Consider the following 18,535-nt stretch of genomic DNA (forward strand, 5'->3'; position numbering starts at 1 on the left):
GGGTTGAAGTCATTGTAGGTTTTTTCAATTCATTCCATTGCTTTATACACAAACAATAATAAGTCATTTTTAGGAAAGCTATAATTATGGCATAATAATTACTACTAATCTGCAGCCGTAGACAGTTGTATAGAATTTAGAATACCACACGCTATATACATTCCATACTATAGTAGGCTCACTCCCATTGTATTACTATTTTCAGGATTGATAATGAAATATCTTATTACATTGCTGGATATATTTTAGGGTAATGAAAGCTTATAATCGTGATCTAAATAACAAGAAGAATTGGCATGCAATTCAAGTGAAGCACATTTATAATTAGAAAATATTCTTGTATTTTACAAAATTGAAGTTTTGTGGAACTCTACAGAGGCACTTTATGGGGTCTCATAGGGAGCTGTTAATTATGGATTCCCCAGAATTTTAAACCCAGTGTAATAAACTAATATATAAAATCAACTTTAATGTAAAAAGAAATATCTGAACACAGATATAGTTGTGATCACAAAGCAAACATGTTGCCATTCTTCTTGAGGACATGCACTGATTCTGTTATCAGACCTGAGTGCAGCTGGCTCCAAACAGTTTTTCTTCCATTGTGTGAATAAGCCTCAACATAGGAAGGGATACTATGAACTTTCTCAACTCACAGATTTAACTAGTGTTTAAAAACTGAGAGATTGTGCAGAATGGCATTTTAAATGTGTTAGTTTTAAGGCAAAATTTGAGTAACTAGATATTGTTTTGTTGAAATATCTTTTTTTGTATGTTATGAAAGCACTTAAAAAACCCAGAGAACTTAAGCTTTATGTATAAAATTAGGTATTATTCTTTAATGTCTACTCCTTCAAGAATAAAATGTCATTGATTTTAAAGACCAAAATATCCCTTGTTTTTCTGAGAGTGAGTCTCCTTAGACAAACTCTTCTGCTGAATTTCTTTCCCTGGATACCTCCAGGGAAAAAAATCTCCTCCCCATTCAATATAAGATGCTTACACGGATAGTCAAATAACACAAATTTGAAAAAATTTCCTTGACCTTATGCATCAGAGTCAGCTTTCTCTGCCAACTTTGTTAAAAAGTATCTAGACTAGAATTTTGCTCCATATAGAGTTCTATATTGACAATTTAACTGTTTTCAAGTTCATCATGTGACATGTATTAAGTTTTGGAGAAAATTTTGCTGCAAAGTATGCAGTATATAAATGTTGCTTGTTATATCCACCTCATCAATATTTTAGAAAACAATATTCTTGAAATTAAGAATAATTTCTGAGAAATATGATTCTCAAAGCAACTTAGCTATTGTTTTGTAGGTCACTATATCTGTGGCCATAAATAACTGATAATCAGTAGCAAAAGAAGACTTAAAATAAGTATTTTCATGATTACAATAAGGAAGAATTACTTTTAAGTAGTATTAAATAGTCAACTGTAACTGTGATTCATAGTAGAGTCTATATCAGGCTTGTTCCTTTTAAAAGCTGAAGTTGGATATATTTCATATTTTTTACAAAGAGGTATAAAATTAGAAAATTATATTTTATATTAATTTATAAATTTTCAAGTTGCAATGATAACATAGTTTCAGATCTCCTAACAATGCCAATATCATACCTATTATTATACTCAATATCACATCACATGAACCATTTAATACTGTTCACATTTAATTAAAGGAAGTAATTATTATTTATAAAATATGAGAAATTATTGCTAAATAATCTATAAAAATATATGACCAAAATATGAAATAACAAAAACTCTGAATTACCTTCACCTCTTCACATCTGCTTAGAGTGTATAATATGCTATGATAGATGTGTTTACTGTGAATCAAAGAAGTGTTAGTTGGAGTGAATCAATGATCTATGGCTGTCATGGAATAGGTCATTGGGCAAGTAAACTTCTAAAAATGTCCATGTACAGAGAATCTTGCCCTGATGTGGGCTTGCCTATCTCTGGCATAGAACATCAAGAATCATACCCCTTCTTTGGAAGTGTACCCATGACATTTGATAGTAGGACAGTAGATGGACTAACATGATCATTTAGGAAGTGTCATGTATTTGACCAGACTATGCCACAGAATATCGCTGCTCCTCATGTTCCTACTTTCTATAAAATAACTCATTGCTGCTGCTGAACATTCTTTGATATTCATTCAGTAAGGTGAACATACCTTTACCTTGAAAAGTAATATTGCAAAATTCTTAAGTAATTCAGAAAAAATAATATAGATGGCAATTAGAAACAGCAATAGTAATATAAATTTTTTCTTGCAAGCCTCATGTTTAGAAATAACTTTGTCAACTACTAAAGTTTACATGGCTTTTCCTCCTCTCTTTAAGCACTCCAACCCCTATCATGTTGACACTTCCTCTCAAATTTATAGCCTTTTTGTCACACACACACACACACACACACACACACACACACACACACACAGAGAGAGAGAGAGAGAGAGAGAGAGAGAGAGAGAGAGAGAGAGAGAGCGAACTAGGCATGATTTCCTTCTTGTTGAGTGGATCTTAAATTTTATTAGACAGCTTTTGATTACAATGAAGGTACGAGTGCCACTGTTACACCCTCAGAGGTAGCTTGCTATGATGCTCATTGTTCTGGTTAATAGGTGTCTCAACTATTGTTTGCTTTCCTTTCTTAGAAGTTTTCATAGAACCTTTTGGTACCATGAAATCTAGAACTCAGAGAGGAGGTTTTCAGGTTGGGTACATACCCTTGAGTTCTGTGTCCACATACATAGTATCTTCAGCAAGAACAACTTACTTTTAACCTCTGGGGGATGATAATAAGGGAAGTAGCAGCAGGATATATTATTTTAGGAATTACGTAAGCTTTAAAGATTTACTATTCAAATTGAGACTTGTCATGGCTAGTGTTGGGATTCTTGTCAGATGAATTATGACTACTGTAAGAAGCATGTCAGCTTGAGAATCATTGTTACCCCTGGTGGTGCAGTTCCTTTTATACTCTCATTTTCTTTGTGTCTCTGTCTCTGTCTCTCTCTCTCTGTATAAATTATTTATCAGAATATATTGTACTCTGATCTGTTGGATATTTTGAGTAAATGTATAATTTCAATTAGCTTTTTGGATGTAGTAGAAGTAGCACGAAACTTGGTTATGAATTATATTTTAATCATATCTCTAATATTCCTGACTAAAATCTTACCAATTTTTAATATTCTTGCTGCCATGTTGTAAACAAGACCAATGAGACATGCTAAATTACTTGACCACACACTAATGGAAATGGAGTAGTTATTTAGTAAATTTTGGATTCCTTTCTGAAGGAGTCCATTTCTGATTTGGAATGTGACCGCTCAAACCCATGCTGTATTTTATCCACCTGACCCTTTGTCATGTTTGGAAAATTGGTGGTATAAAGCATAAGATCAAATACTGTTATCTATAGCAATGAAATAAAGAAGAACTGGTCCCATGTCATGTGTTGATTACCCGTAACATAACCATATATGGCTTTTCCTCCTCTCTAACTCAGTTAACTATTGTCACCTGATAGTTAAAAACCAGTGAATAGATTCTCATAAGAGAATGTGATTCTAGATGTAAAGGCCTCATACATCCCCAACATGAACACCTCTGTGTGACTAGCCACTCTAACTTCTGTGGTATTTTAAACAGCTCCGTGAACTTAGTATCTTCTAAATCTTCTTGTTTCTCTTAATAAATTAATAGTGGAAGGTCATCCTTAACACTATTCAGACAATATTAGCTTCAAGTGTACAGCATTGTCTGAATCATTGGATAGAAAAGAAACAATGTTCTCTAGCCAAACTTAATTGAAAATCCAACTAGTATTGGCTCCTGATGTTGAAAGCCAATAAAGCCTCCAGTGCATCTGAGACAAACTATCAAATGGAAAGTTTATTTATTTAAATATATTTTTCTTCACTATTTGAGGCAAAATATTATTTGGCATACTGATGTGAAATGGGGAAGTGTATGATGCCTACACACACATACACACACACACACACACACGCACAAAGAGAGAGAGAGAGAGAGAGAGAGAGAGAGAGAGAGAGAGAGAGAGAGAGAGAGAGAACTGGACATGATTGCCTTCTTGTTGAGTGGACAAGCAACGAAGGAATGTTGAAAGCAGGAGAAACAATTGGTTATCCAATACCAGAAAGACAGCCTTGAGAACATATATATTCTAATAATATTATATCAAGTAAGCAAATTGTATTTGTGTATTTAAAAATAAATAAGCACACAAACATATATGTGCACGCTCGTGCACACACACACACACACACACATACACACACACACACACTAAGAAAAAGAGAGTATGAATTTGAGTGAAGGAAGAACGGAGGGTACACAGGAGAGTTTAAAGGGAAGGAAGAGAAGAGGCAAATTTTATACTTTTATAATAATCTCCTAAATTACAGAAAACATTTTAGAAAACCCTCATAAAGTTAGAAGCACATATAATATTAAAGCAGCAGTCATGGCCTGGATATGACATAAAAGCGATATACAAGGACCAAAGTTTTTGAAACTGAAATGAAATGAGTGATCAAGACTTCCCAGAACAGGATGTCAGAGATTCACTTGCAGTAGTGCTCTCTAATTGAGAATTTTTTACAAGATTCATAATGAATGAGCTCAGTCTGCATTTACACTTTGGCTTGAAAAGGTATTTGCCAATATGGTGGCTTTGGACACTTACAGGCACTTAAAAAGCTATGGGCCAATTTGACTAATAACTTCCTTTCTGTGTGGTTTTTGTTTCTTCCCTATGTCCATAATTTACTCATTTCTTCTATTTCTGAACAGATTCTATTCTGTCACACTTTCATGTATTTCTTCCTCCTCACCCATAATTTTCAGGTATTTGTTTGGTGAATCTTAGTCTGCTTATAGATGTCTGCCAATAACATTTTGAAGTAGAATTCTGATCTGAAGATTAGGGATTATGTAGTCCTATAAAACTTTTCAAAACATTTGAAAAATTCAACATCCCTGAGACTCACCAACATTCTGAATATACTGCTTTTTTCAGGACACCCTTTCCTGCTCTTCATGGCCCACATCTCCAGGCCTGCGGTGGGAGAAGCGCTGGTGTGACCTCAGGCTCATTCCCCTACTACATGCCCGCTTTTCCCAGTATGTGCCCGGGACTGACCTGAGTCGGTGAGTCTGTTTATGGGTCTAAACTCTGAATAAAATGAGAGGGCAAACCTCTACTGTTCAGCTTAATGTGCCATGTCATTCTTATTCTAGAATGATTTTGAAAGTACAAAAGAGAGTGTTAAAGGAATACTCTACCACTGCAGAACCTGGAGAATATGATAAATTTGAGGATCAAAGCCAGTAGAGGCCCTGATTCTGTCAAAAACAATTGCAATACATCTGGTGTGTGTAAGACTATATTGAGCGTCATAGTTTTCTTGAGTTAATGTTAATAAGTTGTTTCATTTTCAAAGTAGTTGTGTAGCTTACATATTTATCTTTCTGAGTGCTGCTAAGAGACAGATCCAGAGACTCAGAACTCTGCCCAAAGCTTATCATCTACCATTCTCACACTATTAGTTTTGGAAATAGGTATGTGAGTTTACTTTTCATCTTTTTTAACCATGCTCAATATTGCCTGGGATGTGGTATATTGGATTGTTTCTTGGTACTAGATTTGTGGCTTTGCTGATTTCTTCTTTCCATAGTTTTTTAAATAAAATATTTCTTTCTTTTCCCCAGTTATTTGTTTGTTTCTTGAGCCCTTTGATTTGATAATTTGTCTTATACTTTTTTTGAGATATATGGCTCAGGGTCCAAGAAACCTTTCTGAAAAGAAAGCTCCCTGTGTGCTTCCAATGAAGCACCTGATCAACTCACACACACATAGATCACAGCTACTGTGTCTGGTAAACTTCTGTTTATGGTTGGGGGATATCTCCTTCTACTGTTGAGCTCAGAGATGTTATTTATGTAGTGCATGACATTCCAGTGTGAGAGATATCTTCTAGGCTCTCCAAAGAATGGGAGAGAGGAAACCCATGGGTGGGAACCATCATCTTGTCATTGTTTAACCAGTCTCCCATTATAACCAAAGGCTTTATAAGAAGCCTTTCCTGCCCCAGTATAGTGACTGCCTTTGGCCATGTATCTTTAGTTGACTTTAGTAGACCTCAGAAGAATCCAGCCAGCTCTTGCCTATCAGTATTTAAAAATCACTTGTATAGATAATCATGTATTTTCATCTACCAAATAATATTTTTTAACTGTGGACTAGATAGGGCTATATGGCAAAATTTCAAAGGACTTTACCTATTTCAAAAGTATTCAAAGGATTTTACCTATTGTTTTTAGATTAGGCTTTATATCATGATTTCATGCTGGATATTTTTAATTATATGATATTTGTTGAAGGCAAGTATTCCTCAGAATCTACATTATTTGAAAAAAAATTCCACCTGGTTTTTTGTTTGATGTTGATGATGATGCTGATGGTGTTTTCGCCTGAGACAGGGTTTCTCTGTGTAGCCCCATGTTTCCTGGAAGTCTCTGTAGACCAGACTGATCTTGAAATCACAGAGATCTACCTGCCTTTGCCTCCCAAGTCTTAAGACTAAAGGTGTGTGCCAACACTCCACAGGCTACCTGTTTTTATAAAAGCATAGGCAATATCCTTTTGCAAAGCTCTACACATTTTAGCTTAAACACACTCATTTATGAGTCGTTTTGATCCTCTGCATTATGAATGAAGATTTTCCCCTATGGATTATGAAATATGGAGTGGGTGAGTCAGAGTTCTTTGTTTTAATGTACATAAATGTATTTCTACTTTTAGCTTTTTTGAATTTTCTCTATATAATTAATTTTAAGTTAGAGGAAACAAGATTTGTATGTAATTTCTTGTTAATTTTTGCAAAATTTCTATATATGTTTTGTTGTTGTAAAAATATAAAAATAAAATGGTAATGTTGGTCTTTTACCCCGCTAGGTCTGGCACCTCAGTGCCCCAAGATATCTGCTAGATATCTTGGCGGAAACACATCCCAGCCACACGCTTACCTACACTCAAACCCTCACATAAAAGAACACACAACACAATAGTCTTTGACCCAATTGATAAGATATTATTGCCCACTTAAACATACAAAGCCCGGTACCATCCATCCCTTAAGGATATTGATAATATTCTGTAAATACACAGAGTGGAATCTTAACATCACCTGCCATGGCTTCTCCCCTCTCTCCTTCTTCCCTGTCTCTTCTTCTCTCCCTCTTTCTCTCCTGTCTCCTCCTCTCTCTCCTCCTCTTCCTTCAAACTTCTCTCCCGCCCATCCTTCCTTCTCCTCCAATGACAGGCCTCCTTCTATCCTGTATCTGCCCCTCACCTGTACTTTACAAATTCAATGGCAAGGTTCTGGTGAAGTCACCTGATTCCGGAGTACATGACTAGGCAGCTGTCCTTGGGGCAGTGGAATTAGCATCAAAATACAGATAACTCCAGGACAAACCACAGCAATGTTTTCCTTCTTTCAACTATCTATATTACAGTCAAGTTAATAACAAGATTGCTATTAGTTCATAAGTGCCTGTATATTTCTCTCTTCTTTCAATAATTCTTAGATATCTAAAAATGTTTTTTCTTAGTTGCATGTGTTTTATTTTTTCTTTGTTGTTTTGTTTAACTCCAAAATAAAAATTTAAGTCTTTAATTGGATTATTTAGTCTAATTGCTTTGAGTTTAACTAACAATATTTTCATTATACCTACTATTCTGATATTGTCTCCACAAGATGTTATTTTTGTGCTTACGTTGCTTCTGTTTTGAATTAATTGTGGTGTGACATTCAGTTTGAAGGAATGATATGTACAATTTGTTGTACCTTTAGGCATTTTTATAATATAATACTTTGCAAAAATGTAATGTGATTTCATACCCAGAAAATTGGCATTGATAGTGTGTATATTTTATTATTTTGTGTGAGTATTTTATCTCTATGGATAGGTAGGTTTTGTCTGCAAATGTTTCTAAGCATCTCTCTCATCCTGTGAATCCACTGTGGTCTTTCTTACGTCCCTTAGCCTTATCCCTTTTACTGTTTCTAAGCCTCCATAATTGCAAATATGTTCTTCATCTCTATTATTTTATCATTTGGATGTTATGTTATCAAACTCATTTTCCGTGTAGCCTTATCCAATCAGATGTTGCTTAGTACAATTTCCTGGAGATATATTAAGGTAGCTTCACTTTTCAAATGTTCATTCCGGTATCCCCCTTTTTTTCCCCTCTCAAAGTATTTTTTATTATTTAAAAAAAAATAACCATTTTAAGATCTTAGTTTATCTGATTAACTGAATATGAAATAACTAAGATGATATGAATAATGGCATAGACATGTGATTAAATAACAATTTCTTTGGAAAATGGCTGGGTGTTTTATATCAGGCTCTTGAGTCTCTCGGCATCACTGTGCACATGCTCCTTCCTACTACATGTTAGCGTGTTCACTAATTCTTGACATCACTGTAGAGCTTGGCTTTGTCCCTGTCTTATCATTCCAGGGGATGTGACATGACTCCTGATAGTCACATTTTAATGATGTGAACATCTTTTGATTATATTTATCAACAAAAACAAAATTTCATGTCGATGAAATGTCTGGTTTTTGTCTTTGTTGCATTCTGTTTTTGCTAATTTGTTTGTTCTTACACTTTATATCCATGAACTCTAAATGTGGTCAAGAAAAGTTGTTTTGCTCAACAAATTAATTGTAATAATCTATTTTAATTTTCTCTTTAATTTTATAAGTAATGATTTGTAATAATTGTTTTTTTTATAACTTAGGCTGTTTTGTATACATACCGCTCTTTTGATTTGGACTAAACTTCATACTAGTATGGTTGTTTAGTGTATATATATATATATATATATATTTATATATATAAATTTTGTTTGTTTCTTGGTTTACATATACCCTGCTTATAATGTATCTAATGTTTCTTCATTCTTTACTGGACCCTCAAATTTATACTTTAAGAATTCTCTTGATATTTGCCTTAAGACCTGGTTTTAAAAGCCGTCATCAGTTTTATTTAGTTACTTTCTTTTAAAATAGGCAGTTCTCTTATATAAATGTTTACATTAATTCTATCACATAATTTCTCTCAAGAGAATTTTGTGTGAGTCTAAATGACAGTAAAATTTTATTTTCATAATATCTCTGAACAACTAGTTTTAGCTACTAAATCGATTATTTAATTGTTAAGACTGTAGTCATATGCAGTTATAAATAAATCATTATTCATAGTAGATTTCTGTGTCAATTCAGTTCCAAGCATTAACTTACCTTTCACTTATTCTCTCAGGAAAGACTAATTAAAAGCCTTCTTCTATAGAGCTCAGAGACTATGCTACAGAAGTTGTAAGTCTATTTCCTCTGTGAGAATGAAAACAGAAACTGTATACAATGTCACATAAATATTTGCTGTGGTGTCTTTAAATCAAAGATTTCCTTTGTGAATAAATATAATTGTACACACACAAATACACAATATACAAACACATATAAAATACACGTATGCATGGACATACACATATACATACACACAAATAAATATATGTCTTTTAGTGATGTAGTACTTCTCAAATTTAATAACAAATCATATTGTTTCCATGCTATTTACTGCCAGAATATGAACTAATGTATCACAGTATTATTTTTGCCAGACATAGTTAACACATATTTTTTATGTGCTGAACATTCTGATTCAGAATCTTTAAACTCTGAAGCATGTCAGAATATCAAATATCAATGACAAGGATGTTCCAAATGGAAGGAGAGATTAAGGGAACATTCTATGGTTGTTTCCTCAGTTTAATCCTTATTGTCATTATATATTTACTATATATTGAATTTAAAAACGTAGCATGTATTTCTTTGGGGGCATAGGTAGAATCACACCGAGACCTTCATATCTATAAGGCAAGTGATATTTCTTCTCAAATTTATCATACCTTAATGAGTTTTAATGAAGCAGAAATCCATCAATTATTTTATTATGTGGCAGGAACACCATTTATTCTACTTTATTTAAACTCTCAAAGCGAGGAGTATTGAATAAACTTCAGCACAAAGCTAGAAGTACCAAATAAAGTTCATCAGTAGTCCTACTATTGGAAATACAAAATATTATATTTTCATATATAACTGTCATAAATGAGCACCTTCCCATCCCCTCCTTTTGTCTCAGTCACAAACTTCAGAGGCATGCTTTCCCTTGAACTCGCTAGCGATGCAGACCAGAAAAGCGGATAGTCTTTATTCTCTTTCCCATCCTCAAATTCCAATTCTCTGTCTTTCCATAGCTTTGTTGTAGGAGACCTGATGATGGTGCCTCCCCTTCCCTGCTCCCATTCCCAGGAGACTATGTACGTCTTCTCTTACAGCCTTCTTGATTCATACCATCCCTATGTCTCAGCCACCAACGTCAAGGGGCTGTATCTCTGCCTACCCATTGGTCACTCTAGTCAGGGAATGCGAGAAGCAATCCAAAGTCTTCTCATGCCTCTTCCACTCTGATTCCCTGCCTTTTAGAAGAGGACCTGATGACCTTCTGAAGCTTCCTTTAATCTCTTCTTTCCCAACTTTCCTCCCTCCTGTGAACTCTCTCATACCCACACTTTCTAGTATGAGCCTATTCTTTCATGTCATTTCATAACTCAAAGAAAAACATTCCACCCAGTACCCCAAAGTGGTCACAGGTGGCAGAGCCCCAGAAGCACTCCTTACCAGATAACCCACAATTATCACATTCTCCTAAGATCTGGAGATGGCAACAGAAACCAAGTAATGGAAAACCCATCAAACAAAGACAAGATCTGATATTAACACTCAGATTTACAATCATCCCAAATCCATAGGCTTAGACACCACCATAAAAAGAAAATGAATAACATCCTTACCAGATAACCCACAATTACACATTCGATTTTTGTTTTATAGTTCTCTGAAGCACAGTTCTGCTTAAACTTTGAAACCTAAAGTTAGCCATCAACATAATGCTCGTCCTGACCTCACAACTGTGTATTGCAGTAATACCCCATTACCTCTTTTCACCTTCACTCTCTCCTCCTCTTTCTCTTTCTCCTTTCCACTTCTTAGTTACTTTTATGTACTGAGAGAGCAATGGACCAAAGAAGGACAACATGGAAATGTAAATAAATAGCGTAATTAGCAAAAAAGTAAATAAAGGAAAAAAAAACCCAAACAGATAAGCAAATGAAAAAAGGTATCGAGACAGTGTGTTGGTCAAATACTGAAGTGTTGATTTGGATGATCCAGGCCTAGGCATGAGCTAGACATGTATGGAATGATTTGTAAACTCTTACTGATGATCTCTTATTGTGACAGGCCAAGCAACCTGTGTGTCCCAAAATATGTCTTGTTTTTCAGGCCCTCAGGTTTGGTTTTGAATTTCTGATTTCTGTGTGAGATTAATGCTTTCCCCTGGCTTCCCCCTCATAGCTTTTCTACTATGGAACAATATTGCTGTCTCTCATCAATCATTATTCACTGTAAACTTATTGACTTGCATCCATTCATGTTTCCTAATTCATCTGTGTACCTTAGAAGAGTTCCCTAGTCACATTATTTCCCTCGTATTATAGTAGGCCTAACAACACTGCTTATCTATCCATGACAACCACACAGAGACATTTATCATGGATCTAGGCAAGCTCCTCATTGCTTGTTAAGTGCTCAAAGCATTCCTTGATTTTATCTGCCTTGATTTTATTCCATACTCAAGTTCCTGCTTATAGATGTATTAATCAAGTCACAATAACTTTGTATATTTTAGCCTCTGAAATTCTCATTTCTAACACATAAAAATTACTATATCACTTCTATCCAAACTTCACAAAGCACACTTATGATACAGAATCAATTATGAAGAAAATAAGAATAATTAACTTCAATAATTAGAAATATATGAATGTTAATGCATTACCCAAAGTATAAAAACTATTTTGTATTAATATGGAGGTCTGGGTTATAAAACTAGTCTCCCAGGTTTATTCTATCTGGGTCTATGTAAGACATTACATTGATTTAAGAATTGAACTGAATGCATTGACTCCACTCAGCTATCTACCATGCTCTTACTGTAGCTTATGAAGAAATTAACATAACAAACACAGAGTGAAGAAATATACATTGCTCTCAAATTTGTCCTTCTTTCCCGTAGATAGTTGTGCTTCTGTCTGCATTTTATAAAAATATTTTTATGTGTATGAGTGATTAGCAATCATGTATGTTTGTATAGCTCATGGATACTTTGTTCCCTTGAAAGTCAAAAGAGGGACTGCAGTTTACAGACAGTTGTGAGCTTCCTTGAGGGTGCCTTACTCACTCTTGAGTATTGGAGTGAAAGCTCAAGGTTAGAGAAGTGGCTCATCCATGAAAGGCTAAACTCATAACCAAAAGCATCAGAATTAAGCTTTATGTCTAGGTAAATTATGAATATGCATTTTCCAGGGAGCACACTTTTATCATAAAAAGTTTTAAATTACTCAATTTTGGGCAAACATACATTTTTTAAAAGAAAATAAGTAATGCATGTTTAAGAACTCTCCTTTCTCTGGTATGATGTGTCAGGTGTTATAATTAGTTTGTCTAAAACCATTAACAAATTGAATGCAGAATGCTTTGGCTGCCAAAGCTGGCACCAGGTATTCATTAGAGACTGGATCTAGTCTAGAGAGAAAATAAATGGACAGAGGCTGCACATGACCCTGAGCTAGGTCTATGCTCCCTGAGTTTACCTTCCTTTCAGGAAATGCATGAGGGCTAATATCCTCAAATGCCCAGTTGTGAAATGGATGGAGCCAGGAAAGGAGTTGTGTTTGGAGAGAATATGTGAATGCATTTAGTCTGCATCATATTTTGAATGCCCAGCTATAGAAGTTGTCTTTCATTCCATGATTGGTGAGTTTAACTATGACTTGTGGATTTTCTAAAGTGCCACATATAGCCCAACAGGATAAATTTCCTGGTCGGGGACGTGGTGGCCGTGGTGGATTCATGTTTCGTGCCCATTCAGCCTATGTTCAAATAATGCTCAAGAAATTAACATGAGTTTTTACCACATAGTGCTTAATATTTTTTTGTGTGTGCAATTTTTACACTGTAAGTCAGAAATTTACAAATGTCAAGATCAGTGACAGAAATCATAGACTGGGCATGTTTGACTGATTGGAAAAGAATGTTCCCTGAGTTGATACTGTTTGATGTCACATACTTGGTTTTCTATCTCAAAAGTTGTCCGCATTTGCCTGGATTTAAGAATGTCATTCAATGATTTGTAAATATATAATATCCTGGACTTTTTGTTGCTTCATTGTAAAATGGATGTATTTATAAAGGAGGTCTGGAAGCTGTTTGTTTTATTATGTGAAGGCGGAACTCTTCTACAGGTCCTGGACCTATCACTAAACAGCAATGAACACAGTGTTTGTTCTATTCTGTTCTGATGCACTCTTAGGCAGAACGCTTTCCAAGTTGTTGCTGTGGATGGAGTCTGCAGTGGAATTCTTCAGTGCCTCTCTGCTGAAGACTGCATGGATTGGCTCCAAGCAATAGCAACTAACATTTCAAACCTCACAAAGCACAATGTAAGTACTGATTCAAGGAGTAAATGTCTAACCAGAAAGTCTTTCAACATTTGTAGGTTTATTCAGTGGCATTTAACTTTGCTACATTTATTAGTGCCATTCTAAGTATGATCTTCCTTTTGCTTCCTGGGAAAGTGGTGCTGACACACAAGAGAAAAATCATTTCAGCATGAAAACCCAGGCAGAACTGGCCTGTGAAAAATCCTCACAGGTTTCTTTTGCTCAGTGCCTAAAGCATCTGCTTTAAGTAAACATGATATAGAATTTGGCATGAAAATAGTCTGTTTAAGTAAGAGCACCCTTTCAAGCAAGCTGAGTTATAATTTCAAGGAAATGTTATTGGTTTGTCTTGGGTGACCCTAGGACTGTGGCAGAGAATGTGTGAATTAGAAGATCCAGGTAAAAGATATTAATGTAGAGACTGAAGGATTCTAGTTTCAGAGACTGTGGTGCTCTGTGGACCCAAGGTTATTGAATGGATGTCATTATGGGTTGTAAGAACCTGGGCAGAATGTTAAGGTCTCTGTCAATAGAAATAGCTTCCTTCCTGACCTGTATTTCTCACATCCTTCTTCTCTCATTTCCTGTGTGGTTTTGTGGTCATAATGTCTTTGTTACCACTGCATTGAAATAATTTATCCTTTCTTGGTATTCTAGGAAGATAGTCTGAAGTTTGAAATCATAAACCAGGAAGAAATATAAAGCTTTGGCTATAAAATGCTTTTTGGGCAAACACAAGGACCTGGATTTGTACACAGAACACATGAGAAAAAGCAGAGTACCCTATAACTTTAATAAGCTCTGGGGAACAGAAACAGTCCAGTCACTGGCACTTACTAGCTAGGATGCATGGAGCATTTGGAAGGCATCAGACAAGTGGATGTACTGCAGAGACCTGATGAGAACCAGCTGAGGTTGCTCTGGAGCATCAATACACATTCATCTACACCTCAGCATCAATAAAAGTACATTTACACAGACATACCCACCCACTATGTCATGTTGTTCAATGATGCTAGTATTATAAAAGATTGTTCCAGTAACCTAGGATCAGTCAGGGGCAGGACCCTTCCACTTTCTGCCTGTGCCCAGAGTTGAAATCCAGTTGCCAGGCTCACTGGCACACCTGAGAGCAGAGGTAAGACCAACTCTTCTGCTCCAAGTGACTGGCCTGGAGTCCTCAGGACACACAAACACAGGTTCAGTCTAGGACAGGACCCTTCCAATTTCTGCCTGCACCCTCAGCTAAACTAGTCCCACAGTTCTCTGTACACAGATCTGGCTGAAAGAAAACAGGTATGGAGGAGTGCTGACACACAGGCTTATAGCACGGTCAAGCCACTGTCAGAGACAGCAAGAAAAGGTAACACCAGAGACAACCTGATGGCGAGAGGCAAGTGTAGGAACCTAAGCAACAGAAACCAAGACTACTTGGCATCATCAGAGTCCAGTTCTCCCACCAAAGCAAATACTGAATATCCAAACACACTGGAAAAGCAAGATTCAGATTGAAAATCCCATCTCATGATGATGATAGAGGACTTTAAAAGGACATAAAGAACTACCTTAGAGAAATACAGAACAACACAGGTAAACAAATAGAAGCTCTTAAGAAGAAGAACAAAAATGCCTTAAAGAATTACAGGAAAACACAACCAAGCAGGTGAAGGAATTGAACAAAAACATCCAGGATTTAAATATGGAAATAAGAACAATAAAGAAATCACAATGACAAACAACACTAGAGATAGAAAACCTAGGAAAGAGATCAGGAGTCATAGACTCAAGCATCACCAACAGAATACAAGAGATAGAAGACAGAATCTCGGGTAGAAGATACCATAGATAACATTGACACAGCTATCAAAGAAAATGTAATACACAAAATCTCCTAACCCAAGGAAATCTAGGATATGGTGAAAAGGTCAAACTTACAGATAATAGGCATGGAAAAGAACAAAGATTCCCAACTTAAAGGGCCAATAAATATCTTCACCAAAATTATAGATGAAAACATTTCTAACCTAAAGAAAAATATACCCATAATCATAGAAGAAGCCTAAAGAATTCCATATAGATTGAACTAGAAAGGAAATTCCTCCCATTGCATAATAGTCAAAACACCAAATGCACAAAACAAAGAAAGAATAATAAAAACAGTAAGGGAAAAAGGGCAAGCAATATAAATTCAGAGCTATCAGAATTACACCAGATTTCTCATCAGAGACTATAACAGCAAGAAGATCCAGGACAGATGCCATACATACCCTAAGAGAACACAAATGCCAGCCCTGTCTACTTTATCCTGCCAAACTCCAATTAGCAAAGATGGAGAAACCAAAATATTCCATGACAAAAGCAAACTTACACAAAATCTTTCTGCAAATACAGCCCTACAAATGGTCATAGATGGAAAACTACAATAAAAGGTGGGAAACTACACCCTAAAAAATTAAGAAAGTAATCTCCTTGCAACAAACCCAAAAGATGAGAGCCACACAAACATAATTTCACTTCTAACAACAAAAATAACAGGAAATAATGATCACTATTCCTTAATATCTCTTAACATCAGTAGACTCAATTACCCAATAAAAAGACACAGATTAAGATACTGGATATGTAAAGAGGACCGAGCATTTTGCTGCATACAGGAAACACATGTCAGTGACAAAGACAGACACTACCTCAGAGTAAAAAGGCTGGAAAACAATTTTCCAAGCAAATGGTCACAAGAAACAAGCTGGAGTAGCCATTCTAATATTGAAAAAAAATAAACTTTCAACTGAAAGTCATGAAAAAAGATAAGGATGGACAATTCATATTCATCAAAGGAAAAATCCATGAAGATGAATTCTCGATCCTGATATCTATGCTCCAAATGCAAGGCCACCTCCATTCATAAAAGAAAATTTACAAAAGCTCAAACTACACATTGCACCTCACACAATAATAGTGAGAGATTTCAACACCCCATTCTCATCAATGGACAGATCATGGAAATAGAAACTAAACAGAGACATAGAGAAACTAACAGAAGTTATGAACCAAATGGATTTAACAGATATTTATAGATGTATCATCCTAAAACAAAAGAATATACCATCTTCTCAGCACCTCATGGTACCTTCACAAAACTGACCATATAATTGGTCAAAATCAGGCATGAATAAATACAAAGAGTTTGAAATGATACCATCAATTCTATCTGATCACCATGGACTAAGACTTGTCTTGAACAACAACAACAACAACAACAACAACAACAACGAACTACAGAAAGCCCACATACACATGAAAGGTGAACAACGTTCTATTCAATAATAACTTTTTCAAGGAAGAAATAAAGAAATTAAAGACTTTTTATAAATTAATAGAAATGAAGCCACAACATACCCAAACTTATTAGACACAATCGAAGCAGTGCTAAGACAAATCTCATACCTCTGAGTGCCTCAAAAAAGAAAATGGAGAGAGCATACATTAGCAGAGTGACAGCACACCTAAAAGCTCTAGAACAAAAAGAAGAAAATACATCCAAGAGGAGTAGAATTCAGGAAATAATCAAACTCAGGGCTGAAATGAACAAAGTAGAAACAAAAAGAACTATACAAAGAATGAACAAAACCAGAAGCTGGTTCTTTGAGAAAATCAGCAAGATAGATAAATGCTTTGCCAAACTAACCAGAGAGTACAGAGAGAGGGAGTATCCAAATCAACAAAATCGGAAATGAAAAGGGAGAGATAACAACAGAAGCTGAGGAAATTCAAAAAATCATAGGATTCTACCTAAAGAAAAGCCAATATTCATCAAAACTGGAAAGTCTGGATCAAATAGACAATTTTCTAGACAGATACCAGGTACTAAAGGAAATCAGGATCAGGTAAACCATTTAATCAGTCCCATTACTCCTAAGGAAATAGAAGCAGTTATTAAAAGTCACCTAATCAAAAAAAGTCAAGGCCCAGATGGGTTTAGCACAGTGTTCTATTGGACCTTCATAGAAGACCTAATACCAATATTGTCCTCAGAAGATGGAAAGACCTTCCATGCTCATGTATTGGGAGGATTAATATAGTAAAAATGGCCATTTTGCCCAAGGCAATCAACAGATTCAATGAAATCCCTATCAAAATTCCAACTCAATTATTCATAGAGCTGGAAAGAGCTATTTCCAAATTTATTTGGAATAACAAAAAACCCAGGATAGTGAAAACTATCCTCAAAAATAAAAGAACTTATGGGGAAATCACCATTCCTGACCTCAAGCAGTATTACAGAGCAATAGTGATAAAAGCTGAGTGGTACTGGTACAGAAATCGGCAGATGGATCAATGGAATAGAACTAAAGACCTAGACATTAACCCAATCATCTATGGTCACCTGATCTTTGACAAAGGAGCCAAAACCATCCAGTGGAAAAAAATAGAGCATTTTCAACAAGTGGTGCTGGTTCAACTGGAGGTCAACATGTAGAACAATGCAAATTGATCCGATTTCATCACCCTGTACAAAGCTTAAATCCAAGTTGATCAAAGACCTCCACATAAAACCAGATACACTTAAACTAAGAGAAGAAAATGTAGGGAAGAGCCTCCAACTGAACACCAATGGCTTATACTCTAAGAGTAAGAATTGACAAATGGCACCTCATAAAACTGCAAAGCTTCTGAAAGGGCACTGTCATTAGGACAAAATGGCAACAAATAGATTGGGAAAAGATCCTTAACCAACCCTACATCCGATAGAGTGCTAATATCCAACATGTACAAAGACCTCAAGAAGTTACACTCCAGAGAGCCAATAACCTTATTGTAATGGGGTACACAGCTAAACAAAGAATTCTCAGCTGA

General features: G+C 35.5%; 1 protein-coding gene across 10 annotated transcripts in view; it reads left to right on the plus strand.

Annotated features, from left to right (window-relative positions):
- The window catches only part of Sntg1 (syntrophin, gamma 1), an 814,179-nt gene that overhangs the window by 586,532 nt on the left and 209,112 nt on the right, over nt 1–18,535 (plus strand). For all 10 annotated transcript variants that reach the window (XM_063288183.1, XM_063288182.1, XM_063288181.1 and 7 more), the window contains 2 exons: nt 5,063–5,193; nt 13,552–13,681. In XM_063288183.1, coding sequence (XP_063144253.1) covers nt 5,063–5,193; nt 13,552–13,681 — 261 coding nt within the window. The remainder of the gene's footprint in view (nt 1–5,062; nt 5,194–13,551; nt 13,682–18,535) is intronic.

The sequence above is a fragment of the Rattus norvegicus genome, chromosome 5 (assembly GCF_036323735.1).
Source record: "Rattus norvegicus strain BN/NHsdMcwi chromosome 5, GRCr8, whole genome shotgun sequence".
Lineage (NCBI taxonomy): Eukaryota > Metazoa > Chordata > Mammalia > Rodentia > Muridae > Rattus > Rattus norvegicus.